Raw genomic sequence first — 21,667 nt, 5'->3', positions numbered from 1 at the left:
TCTATGTTTAACCTGCTCACATGTTTAACAAGCTAGTGTATACAGTGCTTTACTTCCTCATTGCTTATCACGTCACCCGCAATATATTACTAGAAATGCAGCAGTGAAACAACAAGAGCCTCTAAACAAATGTTTATCTTAATCCTTACCATAAAAGCAGAGCTAAATGCATCGTCGTAAAAAAGTGTTACACTACTCTTTCCGTTCTTTTTGTAGTTTCTTGCATTTATGTTAGGTCTTGATTTGCAGTTTATTCATATTATTCATGCCCAGTTTAACTAAGCCGCGTTGGGATGTTTGACTTGGTATTAATCGATTTATAGCGTATACTAATTTACATAGTATTGACCAAAGCAATAACATAGTACTAATCATATGTAGTATTATTAAGAAGGGCTTATGTATCAAAGGTGGTAATGTATTAAAGTCTACCAGCTGCAAGACTGGGGCCATCGTTTGCCTTTGATAAATGTTCCCCCGAATCTTCCATTTCAAAAGGGAGGCAAAAAACACCCCCAGTTTTATCCCAGACAAAAACTTTATTTTTCTTGGTAAATCGTGTACTAGTTTTTCAACCACTTTTTGCCCCAGTTTTGAAGGAGGGAGAAGTTGATACATAATTGCACATTCCTTATATTTGCACATTACCCAGAACACCACACATTCTCAACACCAGACAAAAGTACCAGTGGAAGTGCTGTGTGCTGGGCGATAATGGTGAAAGACAGGGTTGCAGACCTGTCTAAGACATGCAAATGAACATCAGTTGCTATATGCTTTACTGTGGAGGGTTTTTGTCACTTTTTTTTACCCACCATAACCTTAATAAGTGTGGTGAATACATACTCTTAGTCTCAAACCAGCATAGTCAGCAACCAACCTCACACTGATGATACCCATCAAGGTTGAAACATGTCTGTGAGTGGGTTTACTGGCTTTGCATCTCACCCCAACCTATGCTTAAAAGCTGTGTTTATAGCAGCATGCATTGGCTTAAGGGCTGCTCGTGTAATATGAGCTTGAGACAAAAGGTGGCACTGTGTGGTCATTTGCATGCCATTTCCCAGAATCCCTTGCTGCAGTGGAAGCGCTGTATGCTGGGCGATAATGGTGAAAGACAGGGTTGCAGACCTGTCTAAGACATGCAAATGAACATACAGTAATATTTACAGTTGATATATATATATATATATATATATATATATATATATATATATATATATATATATATATATATATATATATCAAAACCTCCCAGCTACAAAACTAGGGTCAAAAATAGCATCATATTTATCAAGGAAAAATATCACATTAAGAACTATGGATTTTGTTTCTTTGATAGAGCAAGTCCAACATTTTCGCAAAGCCATATAACCTGAGACAGCGTAATTTTCAATAAGACTACCTAGACTCTGAAGCTATATTATATTGGAAACTCCCAACATGTTCAACATATTTTATTAGCAAAATGGTAAAAGAAGTCGTTAGAATCTCAATAAAGTTGAACATCAGTTATGAAATTATCTTTATCCCAACATTTGAGCATTTACAATATCCAATAATATATATATATATATACATATGTATACATATATATATATATATATTATTTACAGTATATAGACACACACATATGTGTGAAGGGCTGTGTTCATAGAGACATACATATCTCCTTATACAAATCCTTTTCTTCCTTTGCTCATTCATCATGTTGTTAGACTGATAATGTTACAATGACAGCTCCCTGATAAAGCCCAGCATTTCCCATTACAGGCAGACAAGACAAGGTGTGTTATAGATAAAGACGTGGCTCAAAATGTCATGTCGTGCCGGGCTGAAGAAGGTGAGAGGTTGCTAGCGTTAGTCATTCTTAACCTTTCATACTGTGACTGAACAATGTCTTCACAATAAATAATAATAACTTTATTTCATATAGCGCTTTTCTACCAAAGGGACTCAAAACTGCTCACAATTACAGTATAGCGCGTGGTACGCCACACATAGGAATTTTCACAGACACAGTCCCTGCCCAGACGAGCTTACAATCTATGCTTTTGGTGCTTGGGGCACAGGGAGATGAAGCCCAAGGTCACAGGGAGCCGACACTGGGATTGTATCCAGGCTCCCCTGCTTCATACTCTGTGTCATTGTTATCAGAGTCAGTGTTTAGACTCGCTGAGCCGCTCCCTCACATTATTATGTGTGTCCATCGCTCAATCACTTATTGGTATGATTGTTAAAAATCATTTCCTCGTCTTACTTACTTTCTCCAAATAAACATAATGTGAGACTGTTTTACAGCAAGGGCCATCCCAGGGGTACAAGAAAGTCGGAAGATAAAAGAGAAGATAGTGAGGATTTTCCAGAATGAAGAATAAACGGAGTTGACATTGATGGCTGTTTTTGTATATTATATATTCCCCGTCCTTTCTAACCAGTGCATGTGCTCACAGTTGGAAAAGAATAGGGTAAGATTAAAAAAATACTTTGTACTTGGTCAGGAGTGCCTAGAAAACCATCACAGTCAACCAGCACCATCTTTTTGCGATTGTACATAGCTCTGTATGCAGGGCAAATAATCCCTTTCCATTGACATATTAAGCGGAAATAGAGCTGCAATGATACAGAATATGTATCAGACGTTAATGCATTGTTTTTTGTATGGTAAGGTAATGGTGGGATTTAGCATTGTGTTATCAGAGAGTGACTTGGACTATATATCACCGTCTTCTTCCTTCCCACTGCACGGTTTCATGTCACTCTGCATTCAGCAGTCTGCTATATAAGTACCGATGATTGAACATAAACAGACAGACAAGTTCCTCCTTGAATGCACTCAGAAAGGTAAGTCAGAGCGATAAATCTTAGTAGGTCTAGTACCAGTGCGTTATGGCTACCAAACTCACTGGATCTCTTGGTGAGATAGTATTCAACAGCCTGGATGCCCCTCTCATGTATTATAGAAGTATACAGATTCAACATCCAGGCTGATGAGTAACGTGTCGTCCTTGATAGTTACCTCCCTTAATTTATTAAGAGCGTCCTTTGTGTCCCTCAAGTAAGAGGGTAGTGTGACTACGAAGCACCTTGTCGACATATATACTGCTGTTTTCAGTAATATTCGAGATCCCTGATACGATAGGGCGCCCCGGTGGCGCGTCCAGGCTTTTATGCACCTTAGGGAGGGAGTAGAAAGTGGCCATCCTTGGGTTTTTGTTAAGGAGTGCCTTACTTTCTGTGAGGGAAAGAGCTCTATTTTGGACGCCCACGTCCAAAATAAGTTTGAGGTCATGTAGAAACGCATTTGTTGGATCAGTCCTCAGTATCGCGTAACAATCGCGATCGGATAGGAGGCGCAGGTTCTCCTTGACATAATCTATGGTGTTGACTATCACGATGTTGCCCCCTTTGTCTGAGGGTTTGATCAGCATACTTTTTTCTATAGGTGTGCCGGTTTTTTGATATTAGAATTCCTGCCAACAGGACAGGTTTTCAAGTCTGAAGTTACTTTGTGGCGAGACTTTGCAGTTTTCTGTAGCCCACACCTTCTTCAGATCTAGTATCAGCATACTTTTTTCTATAGGTGTGCTGGTTTTTGATAATAGAATTCCTGCCAACAGGACAGGTTCTCAAGTCTGAAGTTACTTTGTGGCGAGACTTTGCAGTTTTCTGTAGCCCACACCTAGGTGGTGTATTGTCCCCACTATCTTCCATACACCTATTTGGGAAGATCTTTTCTTGGTTTGTTTTAAGGGACTGGCCGTGGACTACCTCTACCATTTCCCTCTATACAATATGTTCTTACTATTTGGTGATTAAAAGGTTTTTAATGTTATCAACCATATCGCTCTGACTTACCTTTCTGAGTGCATTCAAGGAGGAACTTGTCTGTCTGTTTATGTTGTTATTATAGTTTATCCTCTATTGCACCAGTTTGTGTGTTATTTGATTTCATATACTATCCTCATTTTGCTGACGCGGGAGCTTCCCCTTCCCCTGTCCCCTTCCCTTCCCCCACCCCCAGATTAGTACCGATGATTGAAACTAGCGCACCAGTGTTTGTGAAAGTTGGCATTAAACTACGACAGAAGCTGTAAACATTGTGATACTATCCTGTAGACCAGGACTGTTAATTCGACAATATATTTGGACGTAGTTGACACAGCAGCATAAACACACTAAACAACCAGGACGCCAACTGATTCAAACGTATTAAAGTTAGTATTCAATTTAAAGGTAAATGTTGGTGTGTTTGGCGCCCTACAATATTCCTGCTGAAGACCCTCTAACAGCTGACGCTGCCCCTGTCTTTGAACAGCAAAATCCTCTCCTCCCTAAATTACCAGTGACATACCAACTGCAGAGGTTTTCATCTGTAACCGTAAGCAGAAGTTATTTTCAAAGTGCTCACACACTGACACTCGCATTCAAAGTGATTTAGTCCTTTTCTGGACTAGTACAAACTGCGGTACTAAACATGTCATTTCTCCTGGAGGTTCCTGTGGTTGGAAGTGCTGTGGGCTTACTCTTCTGCTTATTGTCCTATGTCTTTGGACCTAATTCTGCAATAACAGAAATAGTAAAGCCATTTTTATAGAAATGTCATCTTCCTTCTCTTTTCCAAGACAAATCTCTAGTACAGGGGTGACCAACTCCAGTCCCCAAGGGCCACTAACAGGTCAAGTTCTAAGGATATCCCTGCTTCGGCACAGGTGGCTCAATCAATGACTGAGCCACCTGTGCTGAAGCAGGGATAACCTTAAAACTTGACCTGTTGGTGGCCCTTGAGGACTGGAGTTGACCACCCCTGCTGTAGTAGATATGTGCAATGTAATATGCATGTCTCATTCTTTCCCAGTTGTATGAGGTTAAAAGCTGATGGGGTTTTTGTTGGCCATATATGGCCTTGGGAAGGTGGTGCAACGCCTTTAGCTTTGCGGCTTGGGTTGCGTTAACCTTTGGGTTAATAAAGTAGGTACATGCCCACTAGCCTTGAAGCCAGCGGCTGGCATATGTTAAAATGTGTTCAATGGTTATGGACGTCAAGGACTATGTTAGTTTTAATAGCTAATAGTTTTAAAGCAGAAAATAGCGTGTTAGTCCAGTTGCAATAGTGCAGAATAAATGAGTACTCGTTTATTCTGCAATATATATATATATATATATATATATATATATATATATATATATATAATATATACAGTATATATATATATATATATATATATATATATATATATATATATATATATATATAGTGTGTGTGCAGTGTGTGTGTGCAAAAAATATTTTTATTCGGGGTCCACGCACAAACCGCGTTATAAGCGTATCGCGCTATAACGGGGTTGAGCTGTATATATAATATATCTCATTAGTAGACAGCTTCACAGTATATGCAACAGGTGCCATAGGACCAGCTTAAACCACCATTCAACAGCTGTCGGCTCATAAAATGTAACCTGCCTGTCTGCTCAGCTGAAATGCGGCCACGATCGAGGCTTTGCTTTATCTATTATAGATAATAATATAAATTATTACTGCTAAACAAAAAGGGGCCATAAATGTGCTGGCTAACCAAATGAATCATTAACATTAGTCATACAAAATATGGCATTACTCTAATTACACAAGGAGACCATGTTATGTACTTAACCCAAGAAGTATTATTGAGTTAGATATTCTGTTTTACGTGTCAGATCCATATTCAGATGCAGTGAATGGGGATTAAAGGAAGGAAAGCTCTTTATCGGCTTTGTGGACATTTGATGTCGTTTCTTGGTTGCCCACAGAGAAGACGGTTTGCAAATGATATACCGTCTGTAGGAACAGTCCCATTTAATCATAAAAAAGTTGTATTTTGTATAGACAACTACACGTTGCTTCACCCTACTACTCCTGATCACATCTTTACTTAATTGGGAAATCATTTAGTGTTTTCATTTGGTGACATAGACAAAGTCATTTTCTTTTCTCTTAAACATTTCCGCCATTGGGAATGTGGTAGCCACTGTAAGAAATACTATAGAAGACAATTCACCATTGGCAAAGGGTGGTTTTATAGGAGCATTAAACCAGCCCATAAACAGTGTGTATTTTATGTTCATTGCAAATGAATGTCTTCAGTAGATATGGGTAGATAGGAGAAAGGAAGAGGCACACAAAATGTATTGGAATCAAATGATTTCAAATGTATTAATGCATCAGAGCTAACAATGGTAACGTTTCAGGACAAGCAGTCCCTTCCTCAGACCAAACACCAAACAGTAGATATGGGAACATTTTTTTTGACAGATTACGATGCGCCTCGGATCGACCAGTTCCTTTGGTCCACGGATTTCCGCAAATCAGTCTCAAAAAGGGCGATTCGTGTTTTCCGGATGTTGTTTGTCTCTGACGGTACAGTCCGCAGATTCTGCAATCTGTTGAAGGATTTAACCAATCCACGGATTTTGCAATCCGCGCACGAATTGCAGAATCCACGCACTGGATTGGTAAAATCCAGCAGCGGATTGTATCCAATGGCGGTTTTGGATGAATCCGCACGGATTGAAACGGTAACAATCCATTGACGGAGTTAACACCGCTTCGCCCATCAGGCACTAAAGGGGTTAACATAATACATAAACACCCTACAATAAATAGGCTCATGCAAAACAAGTGGCCAGCTAGTTATGTGCAACCCATGGCTAGCTGTCTACTCATTGCTACAGAGGGGTTAGCACAGGACATACTTAACACTAGAATGCCAATATCGAACCAAGTTCCAGAAAATCAGTGCTACAGAACCTCTGAAGTATATACACACATACAGTATATATATGTGTGTATAAAGTCCCATATGAGTCAAAGAAATAAAGTTATATATTCAAGGGGTTCCAGAATGTTCAGTCCATCTGTTTTGATAGTGATGTGTGATAACAATTTCACTCAAAATTTAGTGGAAAAATAAAATAAGTGTTTTTTTTCTCTCCAAATGGGATTTATGGATATTGGGGACAGATATAGCCTACTCGTTGACAAAGCGCTTGCTAAGCACGAAGCGCGTCAGAGTTTTCTGTTGCCCACCCATCTCTGATGTCACCTGTAACAATAAAATGCTTTTAATTTGCTTAATGTGCTGAGCGCCATTTTTCCTGTTCCGATTGCTGTGCACTGCTGACCCTATCCTGGGATTCACACCAATTAACACTACACTAGCCTTGGCAATGTCTTACTACTCTATATGGTATGCAAGAGTTAACCCTGACCACCTCCTAGACACTTATTACCCTTCACCCTCTCCAACACACCAAAAACGCCCCTTATAAGAATGTCTCACAGCCCTGCTAGCCAAAGCTGACACCTTCATTTCAATGGACCCAATGTTGAAATCCCAAAGTATATTTTAAAACATAATTTTTAATATCAATCCATTAAAAATAGCCCACTAATTAAAGTAACAGAACAAATTGCGCATTCCTAACATAGTGGCACGAACAGTGTCAGCGTGGCAGCTAGATAAGAGTGGTAGGTCTCTTAGATGTATATTGCTGATTAGAGACAAGATATGAAAATGCAGAGAACAAGATACTATACATAAAGCTGTAAAGGAAATGTTGCAATCTGAAAACAGATACAATGATGCAGATCAGTCACAGTTAATATATAGCCACGGGGTTGCACAATGATGATATCTAAGCGAAATGTCACTTCTCACGGGAGACAAGGTCTCCAAATACAGAGCATTCCATACAATGCTGTTATATATTTTCGGTAGGTCCTGGTTATAGGTCGGGGGTGGGTGTCCTCCCTAGACTCCCTCTAATACCGAGTTTTCTTGGTGAGTAGCGCGTGAGAAAAAGTTGGGAATAAAGAAATGATTAGTTCAGATACTGTACAGCACAACTGCATTACTGCAGCAGGGCTGCTGCCGTTATATCTTTTAGGGGTTCATTCTGTGACTTCTTATGCGTTTAAAACACAAATAGCGTGCCATGTGCTACTACCCACGTCCTGAGAGCCACTGCTCTCCACACGCTTAAACACCCTTCTCCATACAGCCCAGACTGCATGCTGGATATCCCCATCTTTGCTCAATAATGATATATCAGAGGAAATATATTTATCACCAGGCTAAACACTTCCAACTTTCTTCTTATTACACCCCAAAGCCATATTTTTGGACCCCCTCCAATCAATACAACTGACTGTCCATGCTGCGATGTAACACTGCCAAATAAAGAAACTGTAGCACCAAAGAGATTAAACCTCAATTAAATTAACTGGTTAAAGTCTTTGACTGAGCCACTGATTAAGCCACCTGTGCTGAAGCAGGGATATCCTGAAAACCTGACCCGTTGGTGGCCCGAGAGGACTGGAGTTGGCCACCTCCGGATTGAACTGTTGAAATGTATTTGAACTCTTTTACTGCCGCTCAATCATGAAAATAAGTAACTAGCTACTGCACAACATAATGTAATGATGTACCTACGTTATCTGTTTAAAGAAGGAACCCACCCTGCCTAACCCACATTTATTTTACAGAATCGCAACCAGAGGGACCTTCAGAGCTGAACATTTTAACGTACTACACAAAGATCTATCTCACTCAATATATCTCGCTGATGCTAGGTGGGACTGAACATGCAATGGGCAGACAGAAAGGAGACGTTCCTTTGGCCCTTTAATCTTTATAACTTTAATCCATATAGAGCTTTTCTACCAATGGAACTAAAAGTGCTTTACAATTACAATACAGGCAGTCCTCGTTTTACAACGCTTCGCTTTACAACGAATGGCTTATCCAACGCTATGCAATGCATACCTATATTCATTTTTACAACGCCAAAACGGCTTATCCAACGCTCTTACGACGCTTTGCAACGTTGTGTATGTGTATATAATATATATCATATAATATTATACTATATAATATATTATATTATTAAATTACATGATATATTATGTTATATTATATATATAATACAGTATATACACTATATAATGTTTGTGTGTGCTGCATATCTTATTGCCTGAGTAAAATATTTGGTGTATTTTAGCATTAAAAATGCCTTCAGGAACGGAACCTTTCATTTAAACAGTGTTCCTATGGGAAAACGTGTTTCGCTTTAAGACGTTTCGCTATCCAACGTCATTTTGAGTAACGCATTGTGTTCGATAACCGAGGACTGCCTGTATAGTGTGCAGCACATAGGAATTGTTACAGACACCGTCCTTGCTCAGATGAGCTTACAATCTATGTTATTGGTGATACACCAGGAGATAAAGTGACTTTCCCCAGGTCCCGACACCGGAATTGAGTCACACTCAGTGTCATTGTTTTGGGAGTCAGTGCCTTTTCCTCCTCCTTCAGCCCTTGTCAATGATCTTGATAATATTATCAGCCTGTGCTCTGAACTTTGCTCATCCTGACGTGCAAAACAATACAGGCGAATTCCGTAACCATTTATCCGCCATGGGATTCTCCGCGGCTGATTGAAACGGATAATGAATGACTAAATAGATATGATGGTTCCCAGCACTCAAAATGAAAAAATAAGTCAAAGACATCAATAGAAAACTAACAGTAATGTATTGAAACAATATATGTATAACATAAGCCAACCCTATTGTAGGCTAGGAGGGAGCTAACATGAAAAAAGAGGGCTAATCAAAAGATCACGAGTCTGGAGAGGGAGGGAGGTGGGGGGAAAACGTGGGGAATAACAACCATAGGGGAAAAAGAAAAAGCAGTAGACAAAAAAGAGAAAAACACGGGTGACGTATAACATACAGTAAGGTAAAGGTGATATAATATAGGGGGTCAACGACAATTTCAGGGACAAAGATTACCCTTCCTCAGGCCCGTTCCCACAAACAAAACAGTCTGTGGTACTTCCCTTTATAATAATATCCCTCCACCTAAACATCCCTCAGAAGATCAGCAAGAAGACAGAAGTCAAATAATAAATGCTGTATACTAAAGTCAACTAACCCTGGTGTAATGTCAACTACTAGGATTAATATCTCTGAGCAAAGCACACAAATATGTGAACCTTACAAAGGAGGTCCCCTAAACAGGCATGTTTTATGTAAAAATGTTTAAGCAAAACAGATATAGCCACGCTCACAGCTTTCGGGTCCTGGGGCAACCTGCGGTTACGAGATTGTGGGGGTCCCAGCGCCGGAGGAGTAACGCTGCAGGGGGTCTGATCCTGAAGCGTGAACCTCCGGCAGCGTGACTTCGGCAGCTGCGGACTTTCACTTATTCGGCTGCGTCTCCGGAGACAGCAAGTCTCACCAAATCTGCAGGTGCACTCATGGAAACTGGCTTCATTGTATATAGGTGCTGCCGCAATCCCACATAGGGCACTACGGGTGATCATATTTACATTTTTATTGTGCCTCAACATTTTTGTGCTGTAAAGTAGCACAAACCTTTATACAATGTACATCGTACAAAGCACTGTATATATATGAAAGTCATTATGGGACGTCACACATATGACGCACAGTTTTCTGTGTGAAATTAAATTTGACCCACTGTTATTATGTTGATTACCTGATTGATACAATTTAAATTAAAGCCAAATGATGTGTATTTTTGTTTTTATAATTAGCGTTCGGAAATATAAATGAATAGTGTAGTCTTATGTTGAATAGCTATAAGATATATCATAGTGGCAATGAAGAATATCAGGTTATAATGCACAATATCTCAGAGTCTCCATAGGATCCAAAGGCAGTGATAACGTATGATAACATATCCCTCCATAAAGAGCAACAGGGAGCAATATCCCCGACTACATCTATAGCATCTTAATTCTGCACTAACAGGCTTTTTAGGATTTATACCAGGTTAAACGTGGCGGAAGATTTGGACGCGTATTCCACTTACAGTATTTTAATGCACAATTTTGTTTAGTATATACAGTGTTAACACCTGTGCGCCGGGTGCATTTCATTTCTGTGCGCTAAAATATTTCACAAAAAAAACATTTTTGACACTTAAGGTGCACATTGAAAAAAAATTAAGGTTGGTACATAGGTGCATAAAAGTGCAATAACTTTTGGGATTTCGGCGTGTCTATTATATGCCAAAAAGGACCTTTGCGAAGTTTAGGACATAGCCACTTATAACGCACACTGTCAACATAGTTAAAAATGCAATAACTCATGTGAATGAATTAGAGCTTTATTGAAGCATCAATGTGCTGTTCTGTAGGGCAGGGGTGCGCAAACTGGGGTCACATGACCCTGCAGCGTAATTTTATGTTGGTTCCTAGATAAGGGGGGGGTATGCGAGCACTGGGGCTCAGCACGCAGGGGGGCAAAGCGTAGAAAGTTTGCGCACCCCTGCTATTCTATTTGACTTCCCTAAACAAATCTAACCATAGCAAAGGTTGCCTGCTTTAATGTTTAGGAAATGATCAATCTATCCGGCTTTGTGTAGCCTGTGCTAGCAAAGCATGTTTCTGCTATAATATGAATCGAACACACAGTACTATAGTCTGGATTTGCAATAAAGTGAAATCTGTGACATTCTGTACTTTCCAACATTGTTAACCTTTCTGTTACAGTTTAATATGTTTAGTAGGTTTTCAAAAAGTTCAGGCGCAAATGCTGCAGCATACAGTATACAGTAGAATCAGGATCACAGGATAAAGTAATGCAATGTTAGTGCTGGAAGAGTCCTAGAGATGTAGTTGATACTACAGGATATATAATATGTATGAGATCAGATTTTAAACATGATTAGCACTCCGTGGGCCTGTTTTAGACTTTAGACAAAGTCTCAAAAATAGCGTTGGCATAATGTAAAGAAGTTTGTGATGCTCCTTTATTATTTTTAGCTAAGACCCTGATTCACAGCTGCATTCAATTTGAACCCCTTCAGTTACATCAGCGTCGCCCCAAAGGTGGACACATGAGCTGCTCCCCTCTGCACAGGACCAGCGTGCTAAGGGTTAACATTTGCTTGTACTTTGTGGAACGTCAACCCCACCCACTGGAATGTTAATGAGCCAAGAGGACACAAATAACTTTGAATTCGCAGCTGCATTCAATATGAACCCTTTCAGTGTACATCTGCGTCGCTCATAAGGCGGACAGCCTTTGGCGCAGCTAAAGGGTATGAGACGTTTGCTGCCATTTGCTGATGTTTGGTGATGTTAAAGCGTCTCTATTTCAATCTGAAACACTGCAGCCCTTTGTCCCCTGCACCCAATTTTCCAACTCTATCTGTCCGTGAAATGTATGTGAATTGACTGTATACCCTCTGTTCTTTTAATGTAACCATGTATTGTTATAACTTTGTGCCCAGGACATACTTGAAAACGAGAGGTAACTTTCAATGTATTACTTCGGGGAAAACATTTTTATAAATAAATAAATAAAAGATTTAGAGTTGGGCGCAACAGAGTCTTAAATAATTAGATTAGCGCCACTGGCTATGCGGAACTTTTAAGTCTGTGCATAATGATTACGTCTGAATAAAGTTTGAGCTCAAGTGCATCAGCGCATGCACTGAAAAACTCGACTTTTGAGGGCTTGACATAAGTCTGCAACATCTGAGCTCTGCAGCCAGTAGTTTGATCATGGGAGGGACAGCTGTTCTAATGTGTATTTTAGTCTCTAGATCATCCAGAATAAGATCCAAAAATGTCCATGATGATGTGATGTGTTAGGTGGTAACTCGGGAGTACTTTATCAACATGCATGCCAAATACAATAACTCTAGCCTATAAATTATTTCCCTTCTTCACCAGGGTCTTAGTCCATTGTCATGAATATCAAGCATTGCCAGTTAGTGCCTGTGCATCAATAGAGCACCAATTGCAACCATGGTTCCAAAAATATGATGTTACAAATGCTGGGTTATACAGTAATACTGTAGTCTTATTAGTGCCTGGCATGTATTGGCACATAATGAAGAAGGCTTCTTAAATTAATAATCGGCTTTAAATTGGACGCTAATATAAGTCAGGAGTGAAAGACCACATTGAGCTCAGTTAAATAAATTAGTTATAGACACGCCTCGGCTGCGCCCATCGAGTCGTTAGGTTAACGAGCCCCATACAAACATCACTTTGCACCTATGTTTGGCCAACTCTAAAGTGGGGTCATATTTTTACGAGGCACAAACCGTTATCAATGAGTTTGCGCTACAACTTTACGGTCTCCAGGCAACTCTAAATCCGCCATTGGTGATAAAGGTAATAAAAACTCCAGCGAAGAGTTCTCAAGGGAGTCAATATGTTGCGTATGTACTGTTGCGGCCGAGCTGAGTTTAACACTCACCCGGCTTGTCCTGCGGCTGCTTTCGGGCTGGCGCCGAACTTGGCCTTGCGCCAGCCGGATCCTCTCTGATTGGTCCTCTCCCCTCTGTCTCTCCCCTCTGCTTCTCCGGGTCCACCGGGCCCCCCACCGCCTTCCCCACATCTCCCTTAACCCGCTCCACCTTCGGGGAGCCCTGGGCACGCGCGCACGCACCCGATGCAGCGTGACCGCGCATCAGTGACACGCGGCACGCTGCGGAAAAAAACAAACAAACCCGATTCTTCATGCGCATTGCGGTGGCGGCCGCATAAGACTCAGCTCGGCTGCCACTGTAAGATGGTGTATACACCATCTTACATGGATACAAGCCATTTTTTATTTTGTCACAATCAATACAGTTTTGTTAGTCATTAGATTTTGATTCAGTTCTACACTAATTATACAATTTTTGTGGCTCACAGTAGTTCTGCTTTTCTATAAAAAATAGCTGGACTCAATTATGACGATGGAATTGAGCCACATTAGCAATGCTGACATTATGTTGTCATGTCAGTCCTGGCTTTCCATTACCTGATGAACCCACACATCTCATTGGCGAAACGCGTTGAGTGAGAGCCGCCCAGAGGAGGAGAGACGAAGTGGCAGAGATTGTCAATCCCAAAGCCGAAACCGGAAGTGACGTGACGCGACGAACCGGATGTGACGTGACGTCTCAGAGAGACACCAGGAAGCAGGGAGCTGACTGCAGAGGCGTCTTACCACTTGATCGCTGAACGGAGGCGGGTGTTGAGCCAGGCACACATCGATTCTCTTTCATCACAATTTGGTGATATATGCATTATTGAACGTTTTTTATTGTAAGTGTGCATTTTTTAGGACCCCTATAAAGTTACATTTTACTGGTCTGCACTATGGATATGTTTCTTTTTACATGCACTATCATCTCGCAGTGATTGGAGAATAACATCATCCCTGAGCCTGAAGTTCTTCCTATTATCCAAAACTGCTCGTTGTTGCCCGTTTATTACTGAAATCCTGTGAGTAGGCTGCACATTGGAGCCAAGAATTCTACAGATTTTTATTCACTGTATTTACTGTCTGCACTTAGATTGTTTTGTTTTATTTCCCTTATATGCTCCCCCTGGATTGCGAATACATTTCCATCACCAAGGCCAGAGCTTTCTGGTTTGTAATTGCAGCTTGGAAAACCAGAACTGAAATTCAATCTACTGATTCCAATAGAGTGAAAACAGCACCCCTGAGACACAATTGCATGAGTGGTTGCCTCGTACCATCATCTACACCGAGTGTGGTCCCTTGACCAGGAGAAAAGGGGATACACTTTCAATAAAGATTAAGGCGCATATTTACTAAGCAGTCTTAGGCCATAATCTCCCAGGCCTGGGAGTCACCTTATGACTCATTGACACGAACAGGTTCTAATGGGTCCTCTAGCACTGGAAGGTCCCGTATTGCAGAAGACTTCTTAGTAAATATGCTTCAGATGCTTTCCAGGTTTAAATGACATAAGATTCACTTCCTTTTGTCAGTAATCACTCCATAGATGTCAAAAGCAATATATACACAGCAGTACTGCCATCCTGCCCCATGTCGGTTCTTTGGGTCAGGGACTGCTGAATACAAAGGACTCCCAAAAATATATTGCGCACCAGGGATTTTTCAATAAAAAAAAAAATAACATTTATACAGGAAGAACTCTTGAAGAACTTTCAAAGAACTGAAGAATACCCAGTTTACAGTACTGTAGGTGGATTGAACTCTTTTATAAAGGGGCTCGTATAACTGCTGCCATCCATCTACACAGCACTGCCTTTTACTTATCCCATTTTATCCGGACAAAATGGTTAGCGATATCATTTATCACCCATGATTGGTATCCTAGGCTTTAACCCTTGTGGTAGTTCGTAACCAATCATCAGTATCTACTGTAGCCCCCCTCACAGGGCTACCTTTAGTGAAGGCTTCCACAGAATCTTTAATAAAGAAGGGATATTGCATTACATGGAGGAAAGGACTCTTAAACCAAGCAAATTAGATATCCGCATTATATTACAGCAATGTTGGGATCATTATTTGCCATTCCTCAATGTCCTTTAAAAGTTAGTATCTCTCCAAGGAAAAGGTACTGCATTTAACTGATCTTTCTACAGTATGTTGCCTTTTTTTTTTCTTGGCTACTTTCATACTCGTCATTATAAATTCTACAGTAGATTTCAATTTGAGAAAAAAATGATATTATTTTATTTTTTTGCACGGACGCTAAAAACACTTTGCGTGGGCAAATATCTACTAGCGTCATTTCCTAAAACTCTTCCATTGTGTTCTCATCGCTGAAGAACTATAAGAAGCAGTTATTGAAAAAAAAAAACCATGTAATACTGTGTACTGCATTTTTCATCAATTGAATCAATTGAACTGAATGACCGCATCTGCAGAGCTGAAAATACTGCATTTCAAACATGAGAGTATTCCAACATAGTATCCAGTCTCTTCTCATCAACTGAAAAGGACATCTGGAATAACTTTTACAACATGCAGAATATTCTGTTGAGAACAAAAAACATTTATGGCGCTTGGACAGTTATTACGTGAGTCAAGTACTCAGTGAAATCAAACCGTCCGGTTGAGTATCCTTTGAAGGTCAGCTCTGCAGTTCTGAAATCCTCGGTAATTACTGCGTGCCATCATATATATAAAGGTATAGGTATAGGTATATATATAAAATAATATTATATATATATATATATAATAAAAAGATCACTTATGAGCACATTCACATGTCTTAGGCAGGTCTACAACCCTGCCTTTCACCATAAAATATGAGGAGGTTTCTTGTTGCCTTTTTCACCCGCCATAACTTAAAACGTCATTCATATATATATATATATATATATATATATATATATATATATATATATATATATATGAGATTGGAGTAAAGAGAAGGTGCCACAATAGTGCATTACTCTCATTCATTAGTACTTGTCATTGCTATTGCAGCTCTAGTAGAAACGAATAACCCTCATAAGAGACCAAATGTGTGACCCCAATATTATTTTATTAAATCTCCGCATAATGTGATCCCACATTTGGTCTCTTATGAGGGTTATTCACCTCTAGAGCTGCAATAGCAATGACAAGTACTGACGAACAGCAGCAATATTTTTCGTTTTTAAATAAAAACATAATGACCTTTTTTTTTTTGTAGCTGCATCTAACAAAAAATGCCCAGAGTACTTACATGAAAGTTGCCCATTGTTACTGATCTTGCCTACCGGGGACCCACTTGTTTGCTGTTCTGCCTGCAGGGAATTGCAACAGTGAAGTTTTATGAGATGAGTCTGGCCAGGATTAATGAATAACTTTTGGCGTCATACTCTTAGCAATACGTCGCTGGGTGGAGGAAGGTACTATACGGTGTATATATAAAAGTGCTGAGCTATTTTTAGATGCACTGATCACTGAACAAACATTTTTACATATAGATTGCCTTTTGCATGTATACTGACCAAATTAACTGTAACTGATTTTTTTTCCCATGCTTGTCACGTAACATTTTTATTGTATGTATAATTAAAAGTCAGCATTTTTCAGTGTTTTATATAGGCAGTACCACCTAGGAACAAATTCCGAGCCATGTTTAGGTCATGATCTCATATAAATGTATCTACAGTATACTGTATTTCCGCTCTACAATAATCAGGGGCATACATTGTCTGTCAGCATCAAGCTATATATTGCAACCTAACTTTGACAGTGTGTACAGGCATACCCCACATTAACATACGCTATGGGTCCAGAGCATGTATGTAAAGCAAAAATGTAATTAAAGTGACGCACTACCTTTTTTCCACTTATCGATGCATGTACTGTACTGCAATCGTCATATACATGCATAACTGATGTAAATAACGCATTTGTGACAGGCTCTATAGTCTCCCCGCTTGCGCACAGCTTCGGTACAGATAGGGAGCCGGTATTGCTGTTCACGACGTGCTGACAGGCGCATGCGCGAGCTGCTGTTTGCCTATTGGGCGATATGTCCTTACTCGCGAGTGTACTTAAAGTGAGTGTCCTTAAACCGGGGTATGCCTGTATACTGTATGCATATTTGCTCTGTTGGTCCCAGACAAGATTCCAGGTTACTCAACTGCACACACACACACACACACACACACACACACACACACACACACACACACACACACACACACACACACACACACACACACACACACACACACACACACACACACACACACACACACACACACAGTGCTTCTGGCTGGTTCCAGGAATGCACAAGGACACCCTTGTTAGAAATAGTTGAGCTAGATCACATAGACTGGGCTTCCAGTATTACCCAGGAGCAGGGGGACACATCTTAGCAGGGCTAAGGAACATTAGATGCTAAGCTTTGGTAACGAGTGATCCAAGGAGAGTTTTAGAGTTTCAAATCATATCACCAGAAGGGGCCCGGTCAGCAACAGGAAACACATCCTTTTTGTTCTCACTTGGTCAAATCATGTAGTTCCATAGTGATCTAGTGTGCTCTGAGTAGTTAACTAGTAGTAAAGTAATCTACTGTATAGTATGCCAGTTTAACAAACATTTGATGATCTAAAGGAAAACAAAAGATGGCGCACAGGACTGCGTAAATCCTTGTGCAAATCCTTAATTGAATACAAAAAATTTAAAAAAGGAATCGCACCCACAATGTAAAAAAAAGCCGCTCATCTGCAGAAGTATCAGGGACAGTACACGGCGTCTTAACAACAGCACGCATGCGCAACCGTACTCTTCCTCGATTTAGCATTCCTTCTCATAGTGTCGTTCTGCCTCCCACTCCGTGAGGACGTCAGCGCTTCATCCAACGCGTTTCATCGCTATGGTGACTATATCAAGGGGAATTTGGGCTCTTCATATAGCCCACCATAACTATGGCAACTAATTCAAATGTTGCCACATCAACTACAACAATTATACAAAAAGATATTAAAGACAATTGTGTAACAGCTCTAAACTTACAATATATATTAAAAAGCAGAGAATCCAAGACATAATTACAAAATTGTAATGAAATCTATATTTTTATTCAAACCATCGGGCATCAAAGTGCTCATTCTATAGATCCAGTAAGTTTCTAACCTGCATAGGGTCCTACATCTGTGCAACCCACAAATATGTGATGGGACATACTCAAGAGCCATAACTTTGAGACCTTAGGATCTCTATGATGACACTTAAAAAAAAATGTTTTAGTTGTTATAATTACTGTGTATTTGTATGGCTGAAAATGTACCCTACAAACCCCACCCTCCCCAAGTCCTATTTGGTTTCTGTACCCACACCACCTACCCACTCCCTTCCCTTTATAATTTTTGTACCCTCATCCCTCTTTTCTGTGGAAAAAGTTAATAAACTATAAAGTAAAAAAAAGAAATGTTTAGAATAAACAAATGGGATAAAACCCCTTTTTCTACATTTTGTTTGTGCTCCATAAATCTTGTTTTGAGAGGGCGTATAGTACATCCTATGTACTGCAATCCACAGTAACAAACAAACACGTAAACTGCTGTACAAATGTCGTGTTACATATGATATCACTCTGACCTGGAAAGATGTTATAATTGGAAAAGGACTTGAAAATATATCAGAGTGTGGCAACACATAGTGCATCTGTTGTCTCCACATTTGTAATTTCTCACTGGTTTGGATGTAAACCACTGGGAAGGATGATCGGGATTACTGGTTCAGTTTAACTTGCCTGGAGCAAAAATGTTCTTAATATTCTTAGCCTTCCCGTAGGTAATCTGCGGGTGTTCAGAGATGTGATGTTTCAAAATGGCATTGCATCTCATTTCAGTGTTTAAATAAAATATTTTTAATCTGACTATTTTATATTTGAACAACATCCTCAGAAGAGAAATTCTAATTATTCTTAAATTTATATTTGTCCAACACTTCAAACTGAAATCTTTGTTTTATCCTTCCTATTCCAAGAGTAAGTATAGTGAAACATTTAATTCCTTATTTCTCAAGAATTTTTATAATTTAACAAATATAATGATGAACTTTCCCAGGAAGGTCCATGTTCATTAAGCGATCATCTCAAAACTGCCATTCAAGTCAATGGCAGTTTAGTCTTCGACATATCGCGGTACAATAGGCCCCTTTAGAGCTGAATGAATAAGACCTCAAATCATCCTGAGCTAATGATCCAGCTTTACCTGTAATCCCCGTGCATTCTGCATTCCTGTGGTAAAACTTGGAGTGGATTAGAATCGCATGATCACAGACGTTTCTGGGGAACCTCAGTTGAATGTGCTGTCTTCTCCTTGTCAGGGAAGATGTAATCTGAATGTGGCCTGCAAACATGGAGAGGACATCTGAACAGCATATTGCATACGGACCATAGTGGTACAAATGGCAGATGATAATAATAATCTTAATTATAAGTAATAATAATAAGTAATAAACATAATGGAATAAATGTATCAATTAGGATGTAATCTTGTATATGTTTTACTGCCACTGCTATAATTTTATGACTATGGCTGTTTATCAAAAAGCTGTAGTATTTTGCTCAGGATTACACTACGGAATGGTGAGCACTAATTTGGCGGAAAGAACATACAGTACAGTTCATCAGGGAAAACCGGCCTATCTGATTATGACACCCGCTGGAACAGTTTTCTTTGAATTCTTGCCATACAAGATTCACCGTTTTCTACAGGTGCTGAAAAAAACGTCACTTTCCTGAAGGCACAACCCCTCCAAATTAATTTACTGCAACAGAAAAAACTATGGGTAACTCTTACTTATTGGGAATTTAAAAAAAAAATTATAATCTGTGCAATTAATTTTAGGCTCACTTGGGCCAATATGGGACGAATATGGGACGCGGTAATTCCACCGCAGACTTTTTGCCGCTGCCATTAAGCCACTGAGGGACACTTCACCGCAGCCTTTTTGCCGCTGGCCGTTTCACCCCAAGGTAGGTAATTAGCTTTATGGTAAGGAGTTTTTAGGGTTAGGGGATCAGGGTGAGGTTTTAGGCCAAGGGGTTTATAGGATAAGGCGATTGGGGTAAGGTTTTTAGGTTAAGGAGTTTTTAGGGTAAGGGGACCAGGGTAAGTTTTTTAGGTTAGGGGCTTACCTTGGAGGCGAAATGAGCGCGGCAAGATGTCCATGCGGTCAGATGAGTGGCTGCTCAACGCCGGCAGCATCCTACAGCGCACTTGGGCTACCTATTCACGTACCCATTGGAAAGACAACAGTCAAAAACACATCCATATGTTGTACACTGATTCCTAAGGCCTGTTTCAGACGTGTGTAGCACACTTTCCCCCACCCCCTGCAAGATGTGTGGCTACAGTGTATGTGTGTGGTGCAATACCTGTGGTGCCCAGGGGATCTGAGCCTCCGCCGCTGGGAACCTGGGGTGCATCTGAGTGATGCTCGGTAGCGCCTCCACCTGTATGAGATTCTACTGTGTGGACTACTCCCGTTACAGGACACATAAAGAATTACACATTGGTATAAGATAACGATTTTACTGCAGATAACCAAAGATAACTCACACCCATATATATACAGTCCCACCAACCACCAGGCCACACACGGCCTTACCCACCAGCCCTCTGTCCCCCACCTGGAACATAGTCCCCAAAGTACTGAGGGCCCTTGGGCCCCCAACCACCCTGGCGTCCACAAGGTAATACCACACCCAATGTGTGGTACAGAGCTGCCCACTAAAGTGTTGTTGGTGCACGTACAGAGTTGGGTACCTGCCGGGTGGTCCCACACCCGGGCGCGCTCTGGAAGATAGAATCCACTAATTCAGCGATGTCAGCGATGAGTCCTCCTTCACGGTGGGTGGGAACCAGCTGGAGGGTCCCACACTGATGATAGTCTCTGATGGCAGCAGGTGTCTGGTCCCAGACTACCTGAGGACAGGATACAGCCGCGTGCTGGCTTTGTCCCTATGCTCTGGTTCTACAGGGGCAGTGTCCCTATCTATGGGCCTGTCCCTGCAGCAAACACAAGCTACAGGGGAGTCAGGGCCTAGATTGGGCCAAATAGGGGATATCTGGCATAGTGCAGGTTCCACAGACATTTGCACATACCCCTTACCCCTTCCTTGTCCCAGCTCCGACTGGTGTGGGTGTCTAAGCTTGCCAAATGTAACCACTAGTTGTCCATGATCCTAGCAGCCCTATTGGCTGTTCGCACCCATGTGTTAGTACTCCCAGATCCTTCTGGGAAATGTAGTTCCCCTGCGGAGCTATTCCTTAATGGCTGCCGGCTATCTGCACTCACTGCGCATGCGTGAACTGTCCAGCGCATGTGCAGCCAACCACAACATGGTGGCGCCCTGCAAAGGGAG

General features: G+C 40.7%; 1 protein-coding gene and 1 long non-coding RNA gene across 2 annotated transcripts in view; both read right to left on the bottom strand.

Moving 5' to 3' along the window:
- ANXA13 (annexin A13) overlaps positions 1 to 16,635 on the bottom strand; it is a 59,337-nt gene extending 42,702 nt beyond the window's left edge. The window contains exon 1 of the mRNA XM_075582236.1: positions 16,520 to 16,635. Coding sequence (XP_075438351.1) covers positions 16,520 to 16,534 — 15 coding nt within the window. The 5' untranslated portion in view covers positions 16,535 to 16,635. The remainder of the gene's footprint in view (positions 1 to 16,519) is intronic.
- A 2,879-nt stretch (positions 16,636 to 19,514) lies between these two features.
- On the bottom strand, positions 19,515 to 21,216 carry LOC142488492 (uncharacterized). The gene is made up of 3 exons (XR_012799438.1): positions 21,057 to 21,216; positions 20,438 to 20,528; positions 19,515 to 19,646 (listed from the first exon to the last, which is right to left on the bottom strand). It is a non-coding gene; the product is annotated as an uncharacterized LOC142488492 (long non-coding RNA).
- Between the last annotated feature and the right edge of the window lie 451 nt (positions 21,217 to 21,667).

Source organism: Ascaphus truei, chromosome 2 (genome assembly GCF_040206685.1).
Source record: "Ascaphus truei isolate aAscTru1 chromosome 2, aAscTru1.hap1, whole genome shotgun sequence".
Classification (NCBI taxonomy): domain Eukaryota; kingdom Metazoa; phylum Chordata; class Amphibia; order Anura; family Ascaphidae; genus Ascaphus; species Ascaphus truei.
The sequence above is the reverse complement of the archived record's forward strand: the minus strand, read 5'-3'. Positions and strand labels throughout refer to the sequence as shown.